General features: G+C 39.6%; 2 protein-coding genes across 4 annotated transcripts in view; both read left to right on the forward strand.

Moving 5' to 3' along the window:
- LOC122988444 (guanine nucleotide-binding protein G(q) subunit alpha-like) overlaps positions 1–8,658 on the forward strand; it is a 37,097-nt gene extending 28,439 nt beyond the window's left edge. For both annotated transcript variants that reach the window (XM_044360736.1, XM_044360735.1), the window contains 3 exons: positions 306–435; positions 3,003–3,156; positions 3,645–8,658. In XM_044360736.1, coding sequence (XP_044216671.1) covers positions 306–435; positions 3,003–3,156; positions 3,645–3,835 — 475 coding nt within the window. In that variant the 3' untranslated portion in view covers positions 3,836–8,658. The remainder of the gene's footprint in view (positions 1–305; positions 436–3,002; positions 3,157–3,644) is intronic.
- Positions 8,659–12,124: 3,466 nt separating this feature from the next.
- tle5 (TLE family member 5, transcriptional modulator) overlaps positions 12,125–22,720 on the forward strand; it is a 48,687-nt gene continuing 38,091 nt past the window's right edge. The window contains exon 1 of one of the 2 annotated variants that reach the window (XM_044361577.1): positions 12,125–13,093. In XM_044361577.1, coding sequence (XP_044217512.1) covers positions 13,067–13,093 — 27 coding nt within the window. In that variant the 5' untranslated portion in view covers positions 12,125–13,066. The remainder of the gene's footprint in view (positions 13,094–22,720) is intronic. The other variant, XM_044361576.1, reaches the window with a different exon arrangement.

Below are 22,720 nucleotides of genomic sequence, written 5' to 3' on the forward strand. Positions count from 1 at the left end.
GTGCCTCTATTACATTTTAAATAAATTAAATGTTATACATGTAATTAAATTAACTTGCTTGATTTGAGACATGTGTATTCTGATTTTCTGTGTCAAGTTTGATTTGTTTGACACCCATAGTTACAAAGGTTGAACAGAAGTTAAATATTTGAGATAGTGGTAATGATAAAGGTTTAATATCTAAAGAATGAAGATCAATAGACTCTGAGCGATAGATTTAGAGCCAATTGTAATTTCTTCTCTTTTTATGTGATTCTCTCCGCCCTGTTTGGTGGCCCTCTATCTTATCATGCATATCCACTCAGGATGGTGGATGTGGGGGGTCAGAGGTCAGAGAGGAGGAAGTGGATCCACTGCTTTGAGAACGTCACCTCAATCATGTTTCTGGTGGCGCTCAGCGAGTACGACCAAGTCCTGGTGGAGTCAGACAATGAGGTGAGACACAGACACATGTGTGGATTCTGAATTGTTGAGTGTCAGCACGACATTTCAACACTACATATTCATAATGAGGCTTTAATTGTTGTCATAATTTAACTGCCATAACAAGATAAGACATGCAGGTTTTCACTGTGTCAAGCTCGGTTTGGTAGGAAATAATCTACCTAAGATTTTAAATCAAGCTTCTTAAACAGCCTATTGACGTCATTTGCAAACATTCACATCAATTGGACAATGACATGTAGTTTACACATTCGCAATAAAAGCTGCACTTATCAATATTTTTATATTGACAATGGATCAAATGACTACATGTCATGTGAAAGGTGACAAACACACAGAGCATTATCACCTGACACCCTCAGCTCTTTGACCCTTTCACTACTCCAAATAAATGCTAATGTTGCTGCTTGATTAAATAAGCAACTGTTTGCTAACACGTATCAACTTCATAAGGTGATAAAATGTCACTGTTGCCCTCGTGTGGTTAACAAAAAAAAAACATTATACAATAATTAAATATGTCACATTTATATAGAAAACTTTTTTGGGACTTAAAAAAAATAGATCAGACGGGATATGCCATTTGGGGCTAACCCCAGCAAAGTGGTGATTATTGATAAGTCTCTCTTGAAGGCAGAATAGAGGTCTTCTATCTGTTTATTGCACAGATACGTTGTTTTTCCATGTCGTCGGCTGCCTCCCCCGACTGTTCAGATAGAATTATCGCTAATAAAGCTAATGTGATCAGCCCCTGCATGCCCTCTGCTCCTCTCTGACAACAAACCCTTTCTCTGACCTGGTCATATGACAACTGGCTTTCATAAACCAGACTCAGCTGCCATCTTGACTCACTATATCTGCTGTACATCAGTGCAGCTTCATGGTCAACAGAGCACCAGCGTCGGTGTTTATTCACTCCGACATACTGTACTTTATCTGCACTGGGCCTGCTCAGGTGTGCTGCTTTTTTTGAACACACAAGGATATGATTTTATTTTTGCAGGTTACTGCTTATTTGCTTTTCCTCCTTGTAATGTGTACTCGGTCACAGGTGGTGCAGCAGGCCACACTAGACTATTCTGATGCCGTCACTAAGCTCTGTTTCTAAATGTTTGACGGTTGAGATGAGGCCGGGCAGCGTTTAGGCACCACAGTCCGCAGAGATTATCCTGAAGTGTTGACAGGCTCAAGACAGAGACTTTGACCCTTCAGGCCAGTCAGAGCCTTTTTCAAATGTCTTTGATTTCATCGGGTCAAGTCTGGCCAGAATCATATTATGACTTGCTGAGATGAAACTGTAGGAGTGATGCTGGCAGGGACTTCAGATCAGAAGGAGGAATCGCGTTTAACAGCAGCTCTCAGCTTTTAGTAGTTTACATCAGTAGAGTTCCCAATCCACTCACTCCACTTCTCATGTTTGCTAGACAGTTTAGTTTGGACAAATAAATTGTATAATGTGGTAGCATGCCTGTGTCAATTCACTTAACAAGGAAAATCTTTTTTGTGGTTGTCTTGTGCCGGCAATGAAGCATATACAGTATATAGCACCATTTAGTAAGGCGAGGCAAGGTTATCTGTATAAAACCTTTCAACAAGGCTATTTGAATAAATCATTAAAGGCATTAAGATAAGATGTAAAAGAAACACAAGGCGTAAAAAGATGCATAAATAGGATTTAAAAGAGTAAAATAAAACAGAAGATAAAATAAGCTAAAACAGATAAAACCAGAGAATTACAGAACAGTGCAAGATATGAATAAATAGTCCAAAAATTATTTTAAGAAAAAGGCAATGGCAACAGAAAGTCACATATACACTTAATTCGGTAAGTGCTCTTTTGTTTCTGCTGGCATGTGTTTGTCTTTTAGAAAAACTGAATGTTTGTTTCATTTGGCTGGATGTTTATTAACGCTGGCCTGGTAGTATTTTTCCTGGCGACTGGGTGGTTTCTATCAGTTTATTTTTTAAGTAAGTCCTGGTAAGATCTGACCCTTCATCCAATTAGAAGGCAACACAAACAACAAAAATACAGTCCAAAGTAAACTCCACTGCAAGTCAACAGTTTTTGTCGGTTATCACATATATTCTTTATATTCGCTCTATTCTGCTAAGTCTTCAAAGGTTCATCAAATACAGCTGTAGGTAAATGGTAAACAAAGACAAGGCCATGACCCTCAGAGGTTAGCAGCTTAAAACCAGGGAGTAAAGGACTGTACTTTTCCACTTTCACAGACTCGCCACCAGTAATGTACCTGGCAGATACACAAAAGACAGATTCACACAAGACTTCTCAGAGCTGCTAATTGAGTGTTAGCCCAAAAAATCCTTAGAGACAATCCTGTCAAAAAATGTGTAACCTTTGTAATAACTTTTGTTATGTTAATAGTAACTGTAACATCTGTACACAAGGCCAGAAATGCTAAAACCTTAATTTAATTGTGTTTATAGTAAAGAATGAACTAAATAATTAATTTTGTATTCTGAATTTACCCTAAGGTTGTATTTCTACTGTTCTTTGTGCTTTCTTTCTAACTATCTCTACCCTCCTTGACATTCAGAATCGTATGGAGGAGAGCAAAGCCCTGTTCAGGACCATCATCACATATCCTTGGTTTCAAAACTCCTCTGTCATCCTCTTCCTCAACAAGAAGGACCTGCTGGAGGAGAAGATCATGTACTCTCACCTGGTTGACTACTTCCCAGAGTTTGACGGTAGTTTGATTTTTCTTTTTCTTTTATCCTCTACTTTATCAGATATCTTCATAGAGTTATAAATGTTAAAGTCTGCCTGTCCCTCAAAGGCTTTTGTAGTGTAGTGATAAACTTTTAAGCAGCCTTTCTTTAAATGCCTTTAACCATTATGAAAATCAAATTAGGCGGCTACTATCATAACTGTGAAAGTGGCTGTATCCTAACACTGTCAGTATCATAATTTGCACACAAGTGATTTGTTTCCCTTTAGTTTTTTAACTTAATCTAAGAACCTTGTACTTTCAGTATATTTTTGATTGTAGAGTGACACCTTGTGGTTACAGTGCTGAACTACAATGTGATGTGGTTCAACTAGCAGTTTTCAATCCTTGTGGTTCATGACCCTGTAAAAGGAAGCAATGTCTATTTATTAATTATGATTTGTAAGATAATAATAACATGAAGTAAAAGAACAGAAATTAAAATCTAACCATCTGTCCTCCTCCCAGGTCCCCAGAGGGACGCCCAGGCGGGCCGGGAGTTCATCTTGAAGATGTTTGTGGACTTGAACCCAGACAGTGACAAGATCATCTACTCCCATTTCACGTGCGCCACCGACACAGAGAACATCCGCTTCGTCTTTGCGGCGGTCAAAGACACCATCCTGCAGCTCAACCTCAAAGAATACAACCTGGTGTGAAAAAAAAAAAAAAAAAGAAATGGAAAGAGAGGGAGGAGAGAGAGCAAGCAAGAGACCTGCAGCCCCCCCCCCCTTACACACACACACACATACACACACACACAATGCAGAGTCCACTTACAGAAACATACACATCTGCATGAAACATATTGCTGCTCGAAGAGATAAGCATTGCTTCATTACTTTACAAGACCAACTATCCATATACTGACCCTGTTGTCCACCTAGCTCCTTGGTTGCTGGTTTGCCCATCATTATTTTTTAAGAATGGTTTTGTGATTCTATTAATTGTTCCTCTTGCACATGAAACACACTCAAATATAACACTTAACTCCATTTGTCGCCCTCTCTTGGGGTCATGGTCTGAAACGGGGCTCCTCTTGTCCGTCATTAGGCCCGGGGCGTGGCTCACATCTTTTGCTTTCTTTTACACTACATTATCACCAGTGCTTGTGTGTTTGAGGCGGGTAGAGGGCCTTCTCTGAGTCGACTAAGCTTTTATGGACAAAGGGCTCTCTTCCCCTTCTTCTTATTTAACCCATGCATGCGATACACTACAGCGACCTTGGACTCAACTGCGAAGGGGTGACTAATTATGATGATAGGAATTTATTATCAGGCAATGCTGGGGTGCAGTGAGGTACTTGGTTCCTCTGGGTCTTTAATTGTGTTTTTGTTTTTTTTTTTGTTTTTTTTTGTTGTTTTTTTTGTTAACCATGCCCCAAATCAAGAGTCAACGAGCTCTTTTGAATGTAAATAAATTTTTCATGCTGCTCACACAGAGTGAGGGCTACACAGAGATGACTACATGTTCTCTGGAGTTCAAATATTTTCAGCTACGTTAACGTCTTGATTATATTATTACTGCTATATATGGAAATTGAAGATGACTACTCAAAGGAATGCAACCCCTCCAGAAAGAGTCACAATATGCTCTTTTTACACTGCCCCTCATTTCAAAGTGTTAATATACACCGTAAAAACAAAAGAAACTTCAGAGACGGCACCACCGGTATTTACATACTGTATATCAACTCCACTGTAATTTTGTATCACATGGCCAATTTGAAACAACATTCTTTTTTTTTTTTCTGTAAATATCATTACGTTGCCAGTATCTCGCTCATCCCTTAAGTGGTTCAGATACTAACAAAACATATTTGGGAACTGCTATAGTCAAATTCAAGTTTTCTACAGTTTTGGGCCATTCAGATGTTCATGGCATACACTTTGTGTGGCATTTCTTCGATGTCGACAGTTATCTGAATCACAAATGTATTAGTACTGTGATTGATTTTCTTTGTTTCCTTTTTGATGGTGAGAAATAATCTTCCTGTGCACAACGCGTGAATGATGAGACCAGATTAGTACAGTGCAATAGTTTAGTTGTAGACAAAATAAAAAAGCTTTTGCGCTGCCAGTTAGCTTAAGTCACAAGTTGATCTCCATCACCCAAACAGCTTCTCTCTTTAATCAACTTAATTTTGCCATAATATGCGGCCAACATTTGATAAACTGTAATGGATAGCAAGAGAGTAAATAGTTCTTTTTTGTATGTCTAATTTATCAATCAGATCTACGTATTGTTGATACAGTAAATGAGACTTTCTCCCTAGTTTCAGCTCAAAAGTTTTTCCAACCTTGGAGACGGGAGGAGATTTTATACTGCTGTAAAATATCAAAACTATTTTATGGACAAGTGTTCTATCTTTATAATGATTCTTCATATATTTAGTTGTCGCAGGTTCTGTTTTGAAATGCTTGACAATGGAAAAAAAAATATTGTTTCCATTTCAGGTTTGTGCTTTATGCAAAATAGGAAAATGAAAACAGACAAAAAACTTCGTGGTTGAATATTTACTGTTCGAGGATGCTTGCATTTTTGTAACTTTTAAGGATATGTTGTTGGCTATTGGTACCAATCCCATATCGTGTCTCTTGCCTGATAGTTGTTCAAATATTCCATTAAGCTGAAAGTTGATAGATGGCTATTTTTGTCTTCACAATGTAATTCAGGTAAGTTTTCATAACTTTTTCATCACAAGGGCTACTACTAGCAGCTTTGGTAGAATGAAAGGACTCTATGGACGGCATAGAGGAAAAGGTGCAATTAATTAACGAGGGAGGGGGGGCTTTGAATTAAGAGTGTGTTGACATCCTGTTGAGGGTGAAGGCTGCAGGTTCAGTGAGGGTGGAATGCAGCAGTCCACAGATGCCTACGTGACATTCCTGAAGGAAATCTGGTGGCTGTTTGGCTCTTTGTTCACGTTGACCTATCTTTTTTTTTTCTTTGCCTTTTTTAGAGGAGGAGAATGGCTTAAAAACAAGTGTGGTATCCCAAGGTGTAACAGCACATCTCTCGCACCTAACCATCCTCTTACTCCTCTCACAAATTATGTGCAGATCTTCTTGGCTTTTATAATGTTTTCCACTGTGTGGTTATGCATATTTGGCTTATCTTCTCATTGGTAGTGTTTCCATGTTTGACTTTGCCTTCGTTGGAGTCAAAAAAAAGGGAATGCTTGGGACATTTTGACCTTTTTGTGCACATTGAAAGAACTGGCAGATTAAACATCAAAGAAATTATTACAGATCCTTTTCATGATCTTTCTGTGTATCTTAAATTGTTTGCCTAAAGGTTTACACGTCAAACTTTCTTGTGATATATATTCTTTTCTATAGAAAAACAGTATGATGATCTCGGTTTAAGGGGAATCTGTTCACCCTTTGTATTACTAGAGTTGAATTTAGTCACTGAGTGAGAGTAATCTCTCGTGCAAATGTGTACATTGTGTTGGTAAAGCCATTATCTTGTACGTTAAGAGTTTGTGCATTTTGAAACAATTAATGAAGGAGGGACATGTATATTAACGCTAAGTGCCACGTTTTTTTTCAAGAGTTGAAGCGATATTGTAGATGTTGCAAAGCTCTGCCTTTGACGAACCAAGTTTATTTTAGCTGTAATCTTGTTTTTGCACCGTGTATTGGTAAAGAGTTCATCTTTGGTGCTTCAGCCAACATTTAAAAGGCCTTTTCTTGACCAGTTTGTCTCAGTATAGGGTGACGCTCGATCGCTAGACCGAACTTATTTTTGTGGGTGCCACAATTCGGCTCACTTTGGGCCTTTAGCTAAGTTTGGAAAAGTTGTCACCGCTAGGACGACGTGGTGATACGTATGTGTGTTGTTAAAATTCTTTATCAGTATGACAGCTTGGTTATCAGAAAGTCCATACATCTCTCTGAACTGTGTTTTCTTTTTCTCATGAAGATGAACTGTCACCCAGAAAATGGGCTTGAATGGGCTGCTATGAGGATGATAAACAAAAATGAAGGTGACCACTCTAGGGACCAGTGTTGGCATGATGGCGTATACTCTCTAAAAACCTTCTTGCTTAGTTTTAGTTAGATTAGTTTTCATTTACTGACAATATGTGGACTTCATGCCTTGTCTCCAGAACCAACACAGAAAAAGTCAGATGGCTACACTACCAGTGATTAGAGCCAGCAGCAAGAGCTGGGTCAGTTTTTTGAAATCCTTTCCATTGACTTGTACTGTATTCGCTTTATTCTGCATTGGATGCATTTTGGAAAAGGTTTATAGGACAATCCAGTACAAAACACTGTGCCAAGCAAAATCAATCAGCGACAAAAAAGATATCAAGAATTCATACTTTTACCGTAACATGACCCGGATCTCTGCAGTGAAAAATTATTTCAACTTTTCTTAATTGACTCTTACATTATGGTGTCTTTTTTTCCAAATGAAGCTTGTTTGTTAAGCCTCAGTATTAATGTATTTATTGAAACACTTGCCAAGTGAAGGTACTGAAATGGCCATTATATTGTTTTGGTGGTTGTAATAGCGAGTGAGTGAATGAATATGCTGTGTGTTTACATGTCCGCCATTCTCCGCTCTTGTTTTTTTTTCCTTTTTTTTTTTTTCTTTTTTTCTCCCCCTTACTTGATTGGACTATGTATTCTTTCCCTGGGTCGAAGGCACTGAAACTGCACCACTGCAATGGGCCTGCATTCATGCAACTTAGACGTCCATTCAAACGCGCTCGTTGGTACTCTGAGGTGTGTGCGTGCGTGTGTGTGTACACTATTGATGGCTATTGCTTATGCTTGAGATCCATTCTGAGTAGAGGGATGGACATACAGTGATAATAAAAGCTATCTTTGCATCTTTTTTTTTTTTGTTTCTTTTGTAAGGTTGACACACCTTAACATGTGTATTTAGGACCACTTATGATGAAAGACTTTTTTAAAAGAGTTCAAATAAACTTTGTGTAGTGGTGTACAAATTGAAAGTAATGTATTTTTGTTTGATTTTTTTTTTCTTTTTTCTTTTTTTTAAGTATACCAAATGTAAATTATGTACAATGAGTGTGCCAATCCCCTTTCTTTGTAAAGCCAGACTCTTAACAAGTGCCAATGTTGTGAAAAATCAGAGGGCCTGTGAATTTCATGGTCCAGTTTTTAAAACAAATAAACACTAAGTATGTGATTAATTAACAAAAAAAGGACAATTTTATTCTATATTTAAGATTAATGATGAACTGCTGTTTTTAAAATAAATGTCATTTTAATTGCATGTGTTTGTCAGGTTGGGGAGGGAGTGGGCGGGTGAGATACTGTATTCATGCAATGCCCTCATGAAAGGGTCCTAATGGTTATTGATTTACAGTATTTTAGCCATATTTCTCTTTTGTATGTTTCATTTCAACCACTGTTGCCTGAACCTCATTCAAACATGAAAATGATTTTCATAGCCTTCTCCTTTAAATGTTTTAAATTGGAATAAAATATGTTCCTATACTCTCTTATTGCTTCCTTGTACATTTCCTTTGAATAAATGTTTTCTCACATACTGCGATTAAAGATTATACCAATTTAATGCATTTTCTGGCCCAATTACTACAAATCATGTATGTTATTACCACATTACCACTATGTTTTACATTTCTGAATCTATTTCCCTGCCTTCCTGTCATTTCAGCACATATGTAACTTGTTTTCAGTAAATCAACACAATATCTGCATTAATTTGTCAGGTTATTACTGAATGGTATTAAGCAGACATCTCAAATAAGGCTCAATACAGTTACAACTGGAACATCTTGCATCAATAACAGAACTTTGACAGTAATAAGAACAGAAAGACCTGATTTATCTTTTTAAAACGGCTTTTAATCAGAATCAGCTTCATTGGCCAAGTGTGTTTGCGCATACAGGGAATTTGACTCCAGTTTCTTGTGGCTCTCAATGTACTTACAACAATGTTCAGGAAGATACATGTGGACATACAGTCAAAACAAGGACAACAAAGCCAAAAAAAGATGATTAAACCAACATATCACTATTATGTACAAGCAAGTAGGTAAAAAAATAGATACATACATATAGAAACAACACACAATGTCTATATACAGGTATAACCTTTTTTTGTAAATTGTAAAAATGATACAAGTAGTGCAGAGGTGTGTAAGAGTGCAAGGAGTACTGAAATAAGTGTTGATAAATAAGATAAGTTAAATATGATAAGTTACTTTATATACATGCAGTATGTCGTTATGTAGAGTATATACACCCAATCCTCCACAAGTCAATTTCCATACCAGAGTGAGTCAAAGGCTGCTTGGAAGAATGTATTTAAGTACATGTACTCAACTTTTTACTTGTATTTTTCACAGTCCTACTTTTATTAATGGCAAGAATCTAAATACTTCCTCATCAACAAGTAAAAAATCTTAAACTACATCATGTTTGGAAAACTGTTATCCAACAGCTTTAGCGCATGTAAAGCACTGTATGTATGTGTACACATGTAGTAAATGGCTCAAAACAAACATTCTGGTGTGGTCTTGTAGGATATATTAGAATAGACACAGTGTTGATGAGAGTTCACTGGTTAAAGTCTTAGTAGCAGCTAATGTGTGTTTGAGCAAGACACTGATGCTATCAAGTTAGAGGGTGTTGACGAAATTGGGTAAACACTTTGTATGAAATGGGTGGATGGGGGTTAATGACATGAAGACACACATATGAACTGGACTTGAACTGAGATCTGGTGACTATGGAGGATATTGGAGTACAGTAAACTTACGTAACCAGTTTGAGATGATTTGAGCTTTGCGACATGGCATGTTATCCTTCTGGAAGTAGCCACTGGAAGATGGGTAGAGTGTGATCATAAAGGGATGGACATGGTCAGCAACAATACTCAGGTAGGCTGTGGCTTTTAAAAGATGCTCAGTTGGTACTTAGAGGCCCAAAGTTTGCCAAGAAAATATACCCCACACCATGACACCACCACCAGCCTGAACCGTTGATACAAGGCAGGATGGATCCATGCTTTCATGTTGTTTGCGCCAAATTCTGACTCAACCATCTGAATGTCGCAGCAGAAATCGAGACTCATCAGACCAGACAATGTTTTTCCAATCTTCTATTGTCCAATTTTCATGAGCCTGTGCCAATTGTAGCCTCAGTTTCCTGTTCTTAGCTGACAGGAGTGATCTTCTGCTGCTGTGGCCCATCTGCTTCAAGGTTCGATGTGTTGTGTGTTAAGAGATGCTCTTCTGCATACTTCGAATGTAATGAGTGGTTATTTGAGTTACTGTTGCCTTTCCATCAGCTCGAACCAGTCTGGCCATTCTCCTCTGACCTCTGCCAGCAACAAGGCATTTTCACCTAGAGAACTGGATATTTTCTCTTTTTCACACCATTCTCTGTAAACCCCAGAGATGATTGTGTGTGAAAATCTCAGCAGATCAGCAGCTTCTGAAATACTTAAACCAGCCTGTCTAGTACCAACAACCAAGTCTCATTCAAAATCACTCAAATCACCTTTCGTCCCCACTCTGATGCTTGGTTTGAACTTCATCGTCTTGACCATATCTACATGCTTAAATGCATTGAACTACTGCCACATGATTGGCTGATTGGATATTTGCGTTAACAAACAGTTGAACAGGTATACCTAATAAAGTGGTTAATGAGTGTACTTTAATGGTTAAATTAATAAATAAATGGTAAACCTTTCCTTTAATTCGCAGCATTTATAAACTCAGAGCTATGTTGGTGGTAAGTTAAACGTTTCTGAGGTGGGTGGGGTTCTGCTGGGGGAATTTGTACTCTAAATTCTTGGCTGCAGCTGTGCACACTGGCAGTGACTGCAAAAATGATTTTGTTGCTTTAATGCTCTTTTTCATTAAATGTTTGTTCTGTCAAACCCTTGTGAGTTCTTATGTTGTCAGTAAGGAAGAGAAGCAGGATTTATGTACTGTATGTATTTGACAACAGCTTTGGCTCAATTTTCACACCAGAATTTCGTTGTGTGAAATGTTCTTTTGGGCTCAAAATCACATCTGCTATCAATCTGTCAACATAACATTCTTGTATATGTTCATCGCTGAATTTTAACCACTGTTGCATTGTAAAATAAAACGGTCACTTTTAAATAATGCTGTCAAATAGTAACTAATGCCTATCAAAACTTTGAAATGATCATTTTCTCAAAGATAATACAAATACCAATGACAAAATGTGCAGCCATAAAGTATTTGAAATAATGTAGAGTAAGAATGACTTTAGAAAACTTTCATTTTATTGAATATGTTGTATTACTATTAATATGGATACTGTCTCACTGTACACTACAGTAGATCCTACATTCATACAAAGCAATGTGCTGATTGTGATTGTATTTAATTGCATCAGTTTACTTTTTGTGCATCTAGCACAAAGTTTGCACTGTTTTCAGTCCTCAAACATTTGCTCACTAATGAGTTTATGGATAGAAAAGTAATGCAATGGTGGTGAAGTGAAGTCATTAGCAACAATGGTGTTTACCTGGGTAAAAAGTTGTTCAAATAAGGATAAAGGTTTGCAAACACTTGTTGAATTAATTTAGTAATACACATTTGAATCTGTGTATTCTGAAGAGTGTGCATATTATTTAGTGACTTTACTGGAGTCAGTTTGGCTCTTTGCATTCAGAGTTTTGCATATTGACACTGTTGTGAAAACTAAGCAAAACGGTTGTAAAGTTCATGTATTGTTCATGTTGGAAATGTATCAGTTTGGGAGCTAGCTGCCTTCAGTCCTGTTCCTTGTGTGATAAAAGGAGGTGATGGTGCTGGATGTCAAATAACGCTCATTCCTGCCCTGCATGCTGTCATCAGTAAACTAGTGCACTACTATCCGTACAGTAAACCTCCTGTGAGTGTGAGACGGTGTGGTGATGACCTGTCCACATGAGGCGCTATCTGCTCAGACATCAGCCGGCTGATGAGGTAGAACTGCGGTGTGTAGATCTGCGATGCGGCGCTCACCGCTCATCTAGCCGCTGTGTTTCTGTGTGGGGCGTTCAGCTCAGCAGCGTTTCGCCTACCAGCTCCAGGAATGGACTGACTTTCTAGCTCCGCCACCACTGACAAATCCACTCAGTTTCTACAGGACTCCTCGGTCCACGGGATAAACGTTTAGAGTTGAACGCAAGCCTGGGAACATTTCAATCTGAACTTGATTCGCCGTTTGAGCGGCAACGCAGATTGTTTTTTTTCCACTCGCGCGACTGATTTGCTGCCGTTGGACGAAACGGGAATCAACTTAAACGAACGCGCAGACATTTTGTTATTTCGGAGAATTACAACGCTTTTTTCCCTCTCCTCTCACTTGTTCATCAGTGCAGTCGCAGCTGGTTGAAGAGAGCGAACTGAAAGCTTTGAAGGGCCACCACAAGGCGACGGAGGAAACCACCGCTGTGTGCATAACGTTGTTAATTTACATGCGTTCAGCTTGCATCGCTGCCGCTGCCGCTTGTGCGTTAAGGCGGAAAGCTTTTGCCACAGCGATGAATCATTTTGACTGACAGCTTTTGAAGAATTAGCTAGCTTAGCCAGCGAGGAACTGATGGTGGTTTCCTGTTCACAGACACAGTAAATACGGGGTCGGCACATGTACAGCTGAATGGTCTTGCATCACCCAGACAAGACACCGACTTGTACCTCGCAAACGGCCGCAAAGTGCATCACTTATATTCCGCTTAATTATTATTTTTGGAGGGAGTCGCTAGCTACCGTTAGCTTGTCATCCTGCTAACGCTGGACAGCTCCTGTTTGAGGTTGGGCTAGCTTTGGACAAAGGACCAACGCAAGGAGAAAATATAAACACAGGGCGCACAGTTAATCGTGTTTGGGAAGGAAAGCAACCAAACAAGGAACTGACATGATGTTTCCACAATCAAGACACTCAGTAAGTGTTTTTTTTTAATAAGACATTTGTTCATAAATTAGGTACTTGCTCCACAGTAAGAAGCAACTGATTTATCAAGGCAGGTTAGTTAGGAAATTATGCATGCCACTTATTTCTGGCAGCATGTTGTCATTCAGATGGAAATGTTGGGACAGTTGTAACTAAATATTGGTTTATAACTGCAGTGTACAATTGTGGTAAGTTCTGGAGAAGACATAGATATGATATGATAGAAAATATTTTGTATTTTGGCTTTAAAGTGCTCAACTTTTTTGCCCCCCAAAATGATGGCATTAAAGTCATCCTCCAAATCAATCAGCTCTTAATGAATACTGTCATATTTCACAGCCATGGTCATTTCCTACACCCCTTTGTTGGTTAGGTTTTATTTGTCTGCATTCTCTAAAAATGCCAAAACCAGATATGTATTAGCTGTTAATAACATTTCTCAGAAAGGGAAGCAATAAAAGTGGTTTCGGTTACTGTTATCATATGGCTCTTGCACCACACAAAATGCACTATACACTATTATATGCAGGTGGGTGTTTTTTATGACTGGAAAAAGCGCACATCTCCTCTGTTCCCCTAAATCTCAAGTTACCATGGTAACAGAAACTCAGTCCAGGGCATGCATTCATCTGTGATGAGGACTCTCAACCCATTGGTCAAACATGTGTGTTTAGTGACGGGCGAGAATTGTGAGAGTTTGGGTTCCTAAGACATAAAAATATTCAGTGGAGTCAGTAGTGCTTTGGACCAGTGAATCTATCAGCCAAGGACTCGTATTAAGGAAATATTGCAAGCTCAAAAGTGACAATAGTAGCCAACTCCACCATGCATGATCCCATCAGAAATCTGTCTAAAACTCTTACTTGGTGGCCTACCTGTATTTTCCCTTCACTGTTGGAGTTGCCATTACACCTTGCCCTTGCAAGGGAAAATATAACAAAAGGGCATGTGTGTAAGTGAACACAGGTAAACACAACCGTCCAGGGCTGTGCCCTCTCCTTCTCCTTGGCAACGTCTTGTCACCACCACTAGTTCTTTTACTGCTGAAAAGGGAAGAGTTGTTTGCTGAAGCTAGAACCTGAATGTCTTTTGAGACATGAATGGTTTGCCCTTTGGCAGTCAGTCTGTGTGGCAGGCTGATTGTACTGCACTGAGGTGCTGCTGCTGCTGCTGCTGCTGATGTGAGCCAGCTGATGTGTGTTCTCAGACTAGGGAGCAGGATGTGAGGATTTGGGAACCTCTTGATGCAGCCTGGCTTGTCAGATGAATGAAATCCTATGTTAGCGGTGTGTTTAACTCAAGTGCTCTGAAACTGCTGATCGGAAAAGCATGTAGAACTTCAATCTCAAATAAAAAAGCCTGCAGTTTTAGTCATGTTCTCTTTATGAATATCCTCGATCAAATGTCTGTCACTGTCAAATAGTAGCCCGTTGTTGCTTCTTGTAAATGAAAAAGGGAACCCTACAGCTGGGTATAAACGTGCACTGTCAAAACTAGAACAGCAACTAAACATTATTTTCATTATCGATTAATCTGCCCTCATAGTTTCCTTAAGTTCAAGTTGATGTCTTAAAATTGTCTTTGTTCAACCAACAGTCTGAAATCCAAACATGTTCAATTTACTATCAGGTAAGACTAAGAAAAACTACAAATCATCACAAAGGATGGGCTGAAACTGGGGCATGTTTGACATTTTTGCATGAAAAATGACTGAAAGGATTAATCGACTGTCAGAATAGTTGCCAATTAATCGACTAGGCCTGAGCAATACCTTTTTCCTGACATTTTATCAGGGCATACAGTATATGATGGTATTTGTGTTTGTTGTTGGTGATAGAAGTCATTGTAGCATGTATGACATAGTCTAGTGGTGATGCACGGGTCAGGGTTTTTTAATACCTGCACCCACCTGACCTGTTATTAGAGCCAATCCGCACCACCCAACCTGCAAAAAAATGCAAACACAAACCTGCAAACCGCCAACTGCGCAGAAAATACGTTATGAATATGAGCGCTTACGTGGAAGTACAAGGCAAAAATTCAGAGATAAAACAATTAACACTGTCTCTTACCATTCATCTGGGACCACAGCGGAGAAACAGCTGAATAAATGTCGAGAACAAACTTACTGAAGGCCATTAGATGAATATCAGCTCCAACAAAGAAAAGTCTAGTGAGTTTCATTCACATCACAAACAAAACAAGACAGGAATATCTCATATTTTGGGTAAAGTTTTCAGCAAAGTTATAACATTGAATCACCGTTTCTGCAGCCTTCACTTCTTGCGGAGTCAACAAGCGGAAATGTGGACATCGCCACTCAGCCATTGCGACCCACATTGTAGTCAGAGGGGGGATTACATGCCGCTGCCAGGCGCTCCTTGTAAACTTCAAGTGTACACTAAATTTACTCAGAGTCTGTATTTTTGACGGTATTGAAAATCATACCTTCTGGACTGCTAAATACCCTGGTATACTGTAATACAGTGATACCGCTCCAGCATATAATCGACTAATAGTTGCATCTCTAGTCAAACTATATAAATGGCCATTCATGTAGTCAGAAAACAATATGATTGTTGTTCAAGGAGTCTAAACAACTTATGTCATCTCATATAAGCAGCTGCATAAAAATTTACAGCAGATCTTTAAATTTTGAGGACAAATACTTCGACAGATTTTGTATGATGTATCTTCGTAATGCCTTTTTGTCCAATGTTACAACAGTAACAACGTTTTAAATGTAAAATTGGAGTAATAATTTTTTCGGCCCTCGTAAGAGGAAACCATATACACATCTGTGTGGCTGCGAGGGTCCACATGGTGAACATTTCATCATCTGCCCATGTCCTCAAGGGTTTGCACAGATTGTTTGTGTTCATGCTGGAATGTATTACTGTGTGGACCGCATGTGTCAACAAATATGTAAACACCCAATGGCTGCAGGTTCAGAAAAAATCGAATGGAGCCGCAATGATTAGTCAATTTAGCAACTGGTCAATCAGTTGGTCAAAAATAGACCAAACAACTAATCGATTTGATCTAGAAAATAATTGACAGACAAGAATTATTGATTCGTTTGATTGTTGTTTAATTTCAATTATGTTAGATAATTCTTACTGACACTCAACTTCGGAGCATCACTGGGAACGAGATGTCACCTGCCTCCAACACCCCTCCCCCCCCCGGTGAAGTAGTCACCTCCTAATGGGGTGAGAACTCAGTCACCTTTGCCAAGGTTAGAGCAGCTGGGCCACTCCACTCCAGCCTGCTGCCTTCCTCGCTGATAGGAGGTTATTTTTCTAATCCAACTGAGTGCCCTTATGCTGCTTGATTGGAGTATTAAGACCCAACACACAGGATTAAAAATGGGGGTTTGGGAATTCACCATGTCTCTTCACCGGTGCTGCAGCTGGTTCAGTCTAAACCTTTAACAACTCCCCCCCTCCCACAAAAACACCTGTGTGCTGACCCCCTCCCAACCTTCTGTTGTGGGTTTATACATAAATATAGTACATACACACACGTCTTCCCTCTTCAAATCCTGCTTCTCCTCAGCTGCTGCTGCCACTGTCACAGGGGCCCGGGGATGGGGAGAATGTGTGACATCCATATAGATATGGGTGTCAAAGATAAGGAGCTGGAGGATGAGAGAGTAACAGCACTGACTCATAATGACAGATGATGGATCTCTCAGACTGAATCTACTTTCCTTTTTTATTTTCCTTTGTTCACTACGTAGTAACATTAGCGTTAAAGTTCCACACCGGCATACGGTGTGAACAAAAGCAGTACATTTCCACCATGTACGATGCGTCTAATTCACAGCAGAAGAGGAAGCTGTATTGTCAGTGGTGGTGATGTGTGGTCACATTGCATTAAAATAACGTTAAGGTGTTTCCTGTGTGAAAAACATAGAAGCTGTTGCCTTTAGCAGGACACTTAATGCAATTTATTTTGTTAATGTAAAGTTAAGCGTATGTGAAAGAGCCTAATGGTAGAGGATAGAAACATTGTCTTGTCTATTATTGGGCCAGTTTTCCTGCTTTGGATGATTGCTGCTGTTATTCTACAGATGCTTGGTGTATAGGTTTCACATCCTCTCAAGTTTAACATTTTGGTTTTTTTGAAGGGTTTAGAGGGTTTATTTTTCATGTGTCTTTTTTTTCTTTCTTTCTTTCTTTTTTTTTCAATGAACGTTTTGTAATCCACTGTCACAGGTTATGTGCACAGTTCATTGGTTTAAGAGGAAAAAGCCTCATTTGATAGTGGCACAGTGCCTGACCCAATTGATAGCATTTGCCATATTGTTTGGGTGTTGATTAATCCTAATGCAGCTTCAACAAAGCTGGCTGTGGCATGAAAGTGGAGCAACAGAAAGGCCTGGTGCCAAAGCCGGAGAGTAGTGCAAGTAATATGGAGGCGAAATCTCTCAAGTCCCCTGAGCCCTTGCTCGACTGTAGAGATGGCCACAGGTTGTTCGCACACACACACACAAACACACACACATACACACGCACACACACACACACACACACACACACACACACACACACACACACACACACACTCCCTCCTCCTCCTGCTTGTCTCCCTTTATCATGCATTTCCTCCCAGATCTGATGTAGTGGTGGGAGGGTCAGGGGCAGAGGGTGCACAGGCATTATTAAGCCCACTTGAATTAACAGAACAGCCCCCAGCTTTTCCTCTAAAGCCTCCAGCTGGGGGGAGCTTAATCCCCATGGTCCCCTGTCTCGCCCATTAAACAAACTCCCCCCCCACCCTCCTCCACCCCTGCTCTGTAGCTCTGCTGCACACACACACACACACACACACACACACACACACGTTTGTGTGTGTGTGTGAGCGACAAGCCTAGCTATGTATTGGTTGGTGGGGGGTACTGGACATTTGTGCGTAGACTCACGAACACGTGTGTGAGTGCGGTGTAGAACACACAAATGTACACTTTGGCTCTCCTCTCTGCTGGTAATTATTGCTCTAGTACATGCATAGAAATAAAAGGATTTCTCCCTTTCACCCATACTACATCAGCAACAAGGACACACACACACACAGCCTTTAATTAGTCTCAAAACCTGTGCAGATAAAAACCAGGAGCGCGCACGTGATACAAGAGCACAGAACAGTGTCCGCGAGCAGAAAAGCATCCTTGCAAGGGAGGATTTCTGCTCTGCGTGCACAAATGCAGTCCCATGAGCACGGGACTGTAACTAGCGCGAGCTCGATCCTCCCTACACACTCGCAACTGCTCAACGCTTGATCACTCGTCAAGTTGACTTTTGAGACTTTGGAGGCGGGGATGGAATAGATAGTCCGCTCCTTTGATTGGTCACTTAGAATACTGACCATGACCTTTTATTGGCTGTTTGGTTTGATCACTGACACAATCGAAGACAGGCGGTTGCCTGAGAGAACAAAGGGAAACATAAATAATGATATTTAGACATTGTAGCAAAAGCCTTAACACTCTTTAAATCCATTTTCAGACTTGTGAAACCCCTATTTTGCTTATGAAAAAGGAAAAAAAGGGGATTTCACTGACATTTCTCCTCCAGACCACATTTGACCAGGTCTAAATCAAGAACCAACTTGTCAGATCTGGACTAGATTAACAAGGAGACAAGAGAGTCATTAAAACACAGTTTCAGATTTGTGACACCTTTAAGCCCTTTTTCAATTTTCACAAATAGAATAAACAGTTTAAACAGTGTTAAAGCTTTTGCTACTGTGTCTAACACTTTTTCATAAGTATAAGTGGTAAAAAAAAACTGAGACTCAGCCGCTAAATATCATTATGTTTCTCTTTGTTCTCTCAGGCAACTGCCTGTCTTCGATTGTGTCAGTGATCAAACCGAACAGCCAATCAAAGGTCATGGTCAGTATTTTAAGTGACCAATCAAAGGAGTGGACTGTCTATTACATCCTCGCCTTCAAAGTCTCAAAATTCGACTTGATGAGCAAGCGAGTTTTGAGCAGTTGTGAGCGTGCAGGGAGGGTCGAGCTTGCACTCATCACAGCCCCGTGCATTTATGTATGCGGAGCAGAAATGCTCCCTCGTGAGTGAATGCTTTTCCGCTCGCAGATATTGTTCTGTGCGTTCGTATCGCGTGTATGCGCCTGGTTTTCATGTGCACGGGTTTTGAGGCTAATTAAACGCCACACACACACACACACACACACACACAGGCACACAGACACACACACACATTCTTACCAGCCTCAAGGGTCTTATCTGCTTTTTGTATCTGGGGAACAAATTGAATGTGGGGCTTGACACACGTAGGCCAGCAGATGTCTGGGTCGTTAAGGTTAGGCCAGCTGATTAGCATGACAAACAGCCCCCCCCCCCCCCCCACCCCCGCAGGAGGCCCTACTTTTGAGTGGCTGAGTGGAGGCCATGGGTCACAGGTGATGTTGATTTTTGTGAAGGGCCACAGTGGATGATTGTCAAAATGCTTTGGGGTTGGTTGAAAAGGAGGGCGTAGACCGGTGCAAGCCTTCTCTTCTTGACAGAGAAGATACATGTGAATACACTTTTAAACCCTCTGACTTACACGTCCTTTGTACAGAAGGTCTGTGCACCCTAGTATACACACTTTCTTTTTAAATTATATTTTGGGGGAATTCTATGCCTTTAATATATATTGCGAGTAGAGAGAGAGCAGGAAACAGAGAGTCAGATGTAACAAATGTCCCCATCTAAACTCTGACTGAAGAGATTGTGGTTCATGGCCCCTAAGCCATCAGGGTGCCCAAAGTATGCACTTTGAACCTGTGTTTGACTCCATCCATGAGACTGCTGTCACAGGTCATCACTGTTAAAGTGCTTGATATAGTCCATAACTGAAGTGGACAAAGAACCCAGTTCTGTTTATTCTACATGTGTCTGCATAGACATCTCCTCACATATGTAGACGACCCATACAGTCGAGGTGAACATACACTTTGGGCTGTACCTAGTAGACTTCAACTTAAAGGATAAGACTGGCAATTATCTAGGCTATATTTTTCTTATTGTCAACAAATCCCATGAGCAGAGCCAAACTAACTATGAACTCATCCTACGTATCATATCCTATATATCGTATTCCTCTGTGCTGTAGACTTATGTTGTAGTTCAAAAACTATTAAGCACGTCAGTGAGCCACACCACTGTGCTGGGTGACATGTTCCTTCGTCTCTAAAAAGAGTGGTTACCGTACTTTGTTTAGAAACGTCTCCAAGGAATAATAACAGTGATAAGATTGTAAATCTCAGGCAAGGGGTTCTGTGTACGGCCGACAGGAACGTTGTTTCGTTCACAGAGCTTTGCTAGCTTTTTGTGCTACATATCACAACCTCTAGACTTTGTACTGGAGTTCTTTTGAGAAATTTTATAATCTAGTGGTTGGATGCACATAGAGTACTTGTAAGTAGGATGAGTTCCATGTTGGTTTGGCACTGCACATGAGATTTGTTGACAATAACAAAAATATAGAAAATCACCAGCCAAATACTTTAACACTCAAGGCTGCCACTGCCATTTTGTGTGCATTGCTGCCAAAAAACTGAATTAGAAAGAATTACGTGACTCAAAAAGAGTAGCAAATAGCAGTGAGCAATTTTCTTTATATGTTAGTTACATGTCAGTGTTTTAAAAGTGCTTCAGATTTATTCTCTCAAGGTCATTTTTCAGTGCACGTATTATCAACACAACTCTACCTTTATTCTCACTAATGTGGATGCAAAACAGACATATTTTGCAGACACGCTGTTTCTGCACCATCCTTTTGGAGTACCACGGAGTGCACTAGAGCAGCCTCTGGCTTGATGGAAATACTGAATCAAGATGACAGAAAACATGTCACCACTCTATGAATGATGTAGTCTCCCGCTGGGCCAATCAGTTACAGGACTTTCATTTTGTTATTTATTGTGTTGGACAGAAATAACTGAAGAGGAACCTATATGGACTCTTTTTTTTATTGAACATGCGTTTCATTCAAGAAAACACAAACTATCTGTGATATTTATATAGTAAAGGCAAGACCAAGGGAATATAAGACAGCTCATTGTGTGGTTTGTAGCTGTTATCAATAAAACATACTGTGAAAAAATAACCAAGACATCTGTTTTTCAAGAAAACCATATAAACATAACAACAAGTATGTGATTGATGATGCTTCAAGCTATCCAAAATCAATTTCATGCGTTCTTACATCTGAATATGTCACCTAAAATTTTTATCTTGACTCGAGTTTTAGATGCGGTTCCAAGCATAAACAACAGGGGGCAGTGATAGTATTGGGTTGTGTTTGTTTTCTGTTTTCATTCAGTCTTTCACGATGCTCATGGCAGCCCAGTTTTGACAAATTTCTTGCTTTATGACGTCATGTCCTGGCTAGCCTTTGTTCCACTAGCTCATGTGACTTAGTGCAATCTCTAATTTACCAGTTTCTTCCATCAGTGTTCCTGGTGGTTCGTTCTCCATATTCTAAAACAAATCAGCATCCATTACAGCACTTGCTTTTAGTTGAGGTTGAAACCTTCACAAAAGCTAATGGGAAATGAGGTTCATCAAAGGCAGCTAAGAACAGAAATATTGAATAAACAACTGTATTAAATTGTCCCTTTTAAAAAAAAGTACAGTCCTTGTGTAAACATGTAGACATATGGAGTTAACAACACAACATACTGTTGAGAAAGGCTATGTCCCAATCGTAGATTTTTATTTATTTGCGTTATTATGAAATGTCAATGGGATTTAAAATGATTTTCTCTCTTTCTTACTTTGACTCTCTTTGATGTAAAAGAAAAAAAAAAGAAATGAAAAGTATGGTATTTTTTTTAGAGGAGATATTTTCCTTAGTCCATTGTTTAGTGTAAGCAGATAGAGGCATAATCCAATCAGGAGGTGATGTAAGGAGTAAGACATAAGATACTTTAAGGTATCTCCCAAAGCAAACTCATTAGTGAAGACTATAGCTGTCCCATTGCCCCGTCCCACTGGCATAACTCTAATCATTCGTTCATCCCATTTTATAATCTAAAATTATATTGTACACTATTTTCATTGTAACTGATTCAATTGTAGTGATATAATCAATTAATGTTTTCTAGTGTGAAAAGTGAAATTTTCATGTAGTTTCCTCAAACATATCTCCTTGACAGATCTCTCCCTTTTTAGTTTTAAGACCATTTTTCCAGTTTGACTGAAGTAAGTAAGTGGTTTTGTTCAGACCACATCAAAGATAAGATTTACAAGCTGAATTGTATGTGTACCTCTTTGTCTGCTCGGGCTGCTTTGCCTTGCATAATGCACCGCAGCAAACTCACCAGAAAGAACGTGAATATAAATAAAAATAGATGTCAACTCAGTTGTACCATGTTTTTGGTTTTGCTCAAGTATGCAGGAGCTACTGATGTGAATATGTGTGTGTGTTTGTGTGTGTGTGTGTGTGTTTCTGCTGCATTTATGGACGAGGGCTGCATGTCGATGTGGGGGTGGAATGTAGTATAGGCTGTCATTTTACAAATTCATAAGCAATTGACAGCTTTGTTTGTGTGGGATGGCCTTTTGTTGTCTGTATACATTATTCTCTTTCAGTGTATGTG

Source organism: Thunnus albacares, chromosome 9, assembly GCF_914725855.1.
Source record: "Thunnus albacares chromosome 9, fThuAlb1.1, whole genome shotgun sequence".
In the NCBI taxonomy this organism is placed as follows: Eukaryota; Metazoa; Chordata; class Actinopteri; order Scombriformes; family Scombridae; genus Thunnus; species Thunnus albacares.